At 33.4% G+C, this 5183-nt stretch overlaps 1 protein-coding gene across 2 annotated transcripts; it reads left to right on the top strand.

The window, feature by feature from the left end:
- The first annotated feature begins 211 nt into the window (after positions 1-211).
- Positions 212-4935, top strand: LOC110935959. Of its 2 annotated transcripts, none has more exons than XM_022178307.2 (7): positions 212-847; positions 933-1019; positions 1284-1496; positions 1666-1830; positions 1900-1953; positions 2402-2480; positions 4319-4935. In XM_022178307.2, exons 1-7 carry the CDS (start codon positions 590-592, stop codon positions 4324-4326), a joined length of 864 nt encoding a protein of 287 aa, XP_022033999.1. In that variant the 5' UTR covers positions 212-589; the 3' UTR covers positions 4327-4935. The 2 variants fall into 2 exon arrangements, with proteins under 2 accessions (XP_022033999.1, XP_022033998.1); XM_022178306.2 differs by having other exon boundaries at positions 231-847; positions 2334-2480.
- The last annotated feature ends 248 nt before the right edge of the window (positions 4936-5183 follow it).

Below are 5183 nucleotides of genomic sequence, written 5' to 3'. Positions count from 1 at the left end.
TTTGTCATTTCACATTATTTTAACAGAGAAAACAAACTGAAGTTAGACTCAGGGACTATCCGGGAACAAAAAATGAAAACTTGGGGACTATTCAGGTAATTTTAGAAAGTTGGGGACTATAGGTGAAAAAAGACGAAACCACAGGGACTATCCGGGCATTTTTCTCATAAAAGAAAAATATACTCAAAATAATTTATATAAAAATTGACTATTGGGGTGTAAATGGGTTTATTGCCCCACATCTTTAATGTATATTCAAGCTGGTTCTGTGTGTCAGTGCACACCACCAAGGAATCTTGATTATATATTATATACACACATATAAATATATATATAGAGAGAGAGAGGTAGAGAGAGAGAGAAAGAGAAAGAGAAAAGTGTATATGTGTTGTGTATTTATCTGTAATCTTTATTTATTAGAAGACTGAAAATGTTGGCTCAAATTTAAAACTCACCAAATCTTGTCTTTGAAGAAATGCACCAAAAACTGGAATAAACCAGTTGTTGTTTCTTCTTCTTGTTGTCTTGCTGATCACCATATCTCAGTTGCAAACAGACAACTGAAAATCAGCATATACCAGAAAACATCATGTTAACTCACAACAATAAAACCAAACACAAATATTCTTTCTTAACTGCCAATCCAAACATGCCTTCTACTTCTACTTCTATTTCATCTTCTTCCTTAATTTTCATATTTGTTTGTACTATGTTCTTGTTTGTTTCTGTTACTGAATCTGTATTGATTAATGAAACAAGATTTAAGCCAATGGAAGAGTTGAAGAAGCTCAGAAGAGTTAGAGCTCATTTGAAGAAGATCAATAAACCTTGTGTCAAGACCATTCAGGTTTGACTTTTGACTTTTTGCTAGTTTGACCTTTTTTTTTTAGTTTTGAGATATTGGGTATTTTTTTTTTATTGATTGGATACAGAGTCCTGATGGTGATTTGATAGATTGTGTTCCTTCTCATCTTCAACCAGCATTTGATCATCCTAAGCTTAAAGGACAAATACCATTGGTATATACATACACACACATATATGTATAAATATATATCTACACCACACACATACACAAACTTTGGCGGACACAGGAATTATTTTCTGGGGTGCGGAGGAGGTGTTCAACCATATTTTCAAGGGGTGCTATCGGGTTTTTTGCTTAAAAAATACACTAAATTTTTTTTTTCAAAGGGTGTGCCCGCCTACCCAGCCATTCAGCCCCTGTATCAATTGATTGATTTCATGAATATTATCAAATTGTTTTTTTTTTCGAATTACAGGAACCACCATTAGAGAGGCCAAAAGGGCATAACTCAAGTGATGAAACATTTGAAACAATTCAACTATGGGCCGAATCGAGCGAATTCTGCCCAAATGGAACCATTCCCATTAGAAGAACAACCAAAAAAGATATTTTACGTGCGAATTCACTAAAAAGATTTGGAAGAAAGATTAGACGTGTGAGGCGCGATACCATGAGTGGTGGTCACGAGGTTAGTTTAGTCTTTTTACAAGAACAATTCCAGTCTTAGCTTTTTTAAAAGACTTAGTTTTGCTATTCAGAAAGCGGTAGCGGCGCAGGTTGTTCCCCGTTTACCTTCTATCTCGATGTAATTAGTAATTGTGGAGTCTTGAAATCACAATAATGAGTTTGAATTGTAGCATGCAGTTGGTTTTGTAAATGGAGATAGATACTATGGAGCAAAGGCCAACATGAATGTATGGTCACCTAGAGTTACTGAACCATATGAGTTTAGTTTGTCACAGTTATGGGTCATATCCGGTTCATTTGGTCATGATCTTAATACCATAGAAGCCGGTTGGCAGGTAATATTTATTTTTTCAAGGCATAGAATTAATAAAAAATATACTTGACGCGCATCCATAATTCTTCAGGTTAGCCCGGAGTTATACGGAGATGGTTATCCTAGATTTTTCACTTACTGGACAGTAAGTAATGTGTTAATTTATCTCAAATCCGAGTCTAAAAGGTGGGTGGGTTGGATGACGTGTCAAAACAAATTCGGGTTGAAGTGTGTCATTTTTTTAAGTACGGGTTCAAACATGTCAGGTTGGGTTGAGCTGTTAACTTTTTTTTTTTTCAATCATGGTTTTAATATTTATTAATAACACGAGGTTGTGCAAACTAAAAATAGACTTTGGACGACTGTCAACCCGTTTGAACTGTTTGAAATAAAATACAAACAAAATCAACCACTAGTAAGTGTATATATTTGTATTTTACATAATACCAATCATACCCTTTGGTGCAAGAAATGCTTCTACACGCGCGCGCATAAGAAAGAGCTAATTTATGTTAATATTTACAGACTGATGCATACCGAGAAACCGGGTGCTATAACTTACTATGTTCAGGATTTGTTCAAACAAATAACAGGATTGCCATAGGTGCCGCGATATCTCCTCGATCATCTTACAACGGCAGACAATTCGATATCAGTGTGACGATATGGAAGGTAAATGCTAAAAGAAATTTTATTTTTGTCCTAATTAAGGGCTGTTTGTTTACCTCTTAATGAGGCTCTTAATGGTTCAGACCTCTACTGGTTCAGCACTTAATGGTTCAGACTGTTTGCTTCAGAAGCAGATGTCTGAATGGTTCAGGCATTTGCCTCTGAATGGTTAAGATTTATACAGAGTCTGAATGGTTAACACCTCTAATCTGAATTGGTCAGACATTTGCCTCTGAACGGTTAAGCATTATACATGCTCTTAATGGTTTAGACCTCTTAGTGGTTCAGCACTTAATGGTTCAGACTTCTTACTGGTTCAACACTTAACTATTCAGATGTTGCCAAACAGCCCCTTGAAGAATAAAGTCTTTGAATTTATTTGATGAGATGCTAATTTTTTTAGACAACTTAACACACAAATAAAATATAAATCAGCAAGAATCTTTGTCTGATATTTATTATATTGTTAGATTATAGAATTGACTGTTTTGAGGATAAAGAAAAACTTTAAAGTGAGTTGATGGAATATTTTATTTTAAAGATTCTCTTCTTCATTTCAAGGATAGTGTCTCCCATGTGTATCCCTTTTAACAGTTAAGTAATTATATTATATTATTATATACAATATAACTAATTTGATACCATCTTGGATTTGGACTAGTTATGTAAAAGCCTTTATTGTTCTTTTCCTAATGTCCTTTATTTTCTAAATTTTTTGTTGGTTTTCTACTTAGATGCTTCTAAACCTCACTATTACAATACTGTTGATTATGAGGAATAAACACAAACAAAATAGAAGATTATGTGGGCTATAGTGCAACTGTTCCATAATTAGATGCACGTTGGGTTAGGGGTCATTTTTACTACAAGTTGAAAGGCGAATTGGAAATAAATAATCCCACTTCCACCTAACTCAATTTGGCCGATAATAATTCCAAGTCAGTTATTGGCAGATAATAATCCGAACTGGTCATTTTTCTTTTCTTTTTTGTAAAATAGTCCGCCCTTAAAATAGTTTAACGAAGTTAAGTTTTTTTTTTCGAATCACAAACCGATGTTTTAGGGCTTTTGATCAGAACAAGGATATGAGTCGATTGATGTAAAATTTACCTCAAAATTGTGCTCGAAATGACTTGATTTTTGTTAATTGAAAGTTTAAACACCCGAATTGAAGCACCCTTTTCGTGGGTTGGGGCAGTATTTCGAGGTAAGTTTTACATCAATCGGCCCGTATCCTCGTTCTGATCAAAAGCCCTAAAACATTGGTTTGTAACTCGGAAAAAAACTTAACTCCGTTAAACTATTTTAACGGCGGACTATTTTACAAAAAAAATGATCAGATAGGATTATTGTCGGCCAATAACTGACTTGTGATTATTATCGGCCAAATTGAGTTAGGTGAGATTATTTATTTCCAATTTGCCCAACTTGAAACAAAGCGGTCCTAAAACACTTTTTTTGTCAATTTTTTATAAATAACTAATTTGTTAAATACAGTTAAACCCTACATATGAAAAAAAAAATAGTCTAAATTTTTATTAAAAGAATCTTGGACGAGTGCTTTAAAAATACACCGTTGGAAATTTTCAACTTGTCTGACCCGTTTTCCTAAATCGTTATATTTAGAGATTTAGATGAATATTGTAATAGCATTGTTTTTTGTAATCATTTTTAATTTTAATTGATTATTCATAAAAGTGAAAAAAAGTTTGATGTTCAACCCAAACCTGACTAGACCCGTATTAAAAAATTGCTAATTTCATCTTGGGCATGTTTTGACTCGTTATTGACCCACCATCTTGTCACCGCTAAACTGAAACAATTTTTGTACTTTTATGTAGGACCCTAAACATGGACACTGGTGGCTCCAACTAGGATCCGGGGTGCTAATCGGCTATTGGCCATCGTTCTTATTTAGTCATTTGCAAAAACACGCAAGTATGATACAATTCGGCGGGGAAATAGTGAACTCGAGATCAAGAGGTCATCACACATATACACAAATGGGTAGTGGTCATTTTGCAAGTGAAGGTTATGGGAAAGCTGCTTATTTTAGAAACTTGCAGGTTGTTGATTGGGGCAATACTTTGATCCCTTTATCAAATCCACATTTATTGGCTGATCATCCAAATTGTTATAGCATAAAGTCTGGAAAAAATAATGTTTGGGGAAATTATATTTATTATGGAGGCCCAGGAAGAAATGCAGGTTGTCAATAGAGAGTAATTGCATAGGATAACCTTGTTATTTATATGATTAATTCTTTCCTTAGCATTAAAAAAAGATTTGGAGGATTTTTTGAATTTTTTAGATCCTTTTATTTGTGTTAGGTTGAGGGATCTTGTATATTAAGGTTAGGGGAAATTGGTTTATAATATTAATATGTATTATGGTTCGTTTTGTATTGACTATTGACCTTGAAAACATTTGAATACACATTAGGTGATTTATCAACCAATTTACCATGTTTTACCTGTTTGAAACTTTTCATTTTTAACTATTTTTTTAATTAATATTACTAGTGATTTTAGTTTTATCCACTACTTATTATACCTTTCTTACTATTACTAGTAGTATTTTCGTTTTTGTTTATCTTAATTATACTTATATGATATTATATGCTATTTGTATTTCTAATGTTGTATAAGAAAGGTAACTTGGAACCGAGGGTCTCAATAGAAGTAAGTCAGTAACCACTCTATCTCG

This window comes from Helianthus annuus, chromosome 4, assembly GCF_002127325.2.
Source record: "Helianthus annuus cultivar XRQ/B chromosome 4, HanXRQr2.0-SUNRISE, whole genome shotgun sequence".
Taxonomy (NCBI): Eukaryota; Viridiplantae; Streptophyta; class Magnoliopsida; order Asterales; family Asteraceae; genus Helianthus; species Helianthus annuus.
The sequence above is the reverse complement of the archived record's forward strand: the minus strand, read 5'-3'. Positions and strand labels throughout refer to the sequence as shown.

Bases quoted from the DNA above. Each gene is read 5' to 3' on its own strand.
- LOC110935959 (XM_022178306.2), top strand. From the start codon at position 590: ATGTTAACTCACAACAATAAAACCAAACACAAATATTCTTTCTTAACT. The intron at 1,020-1,283 runs GTATATACATAC...TTCGAATTACAG, and splicing joins TTAAAGGACAAATACCATTG to GAACCACCATTAGAGAGGCC. The intron at 1,497-1,665 runs GTTAGTTTAGTC...TTTGAATTGTAG, and splicing joins CCATGAGTGGTGGTCACGAG to CATGCAGTTGGTTTTGTAAA.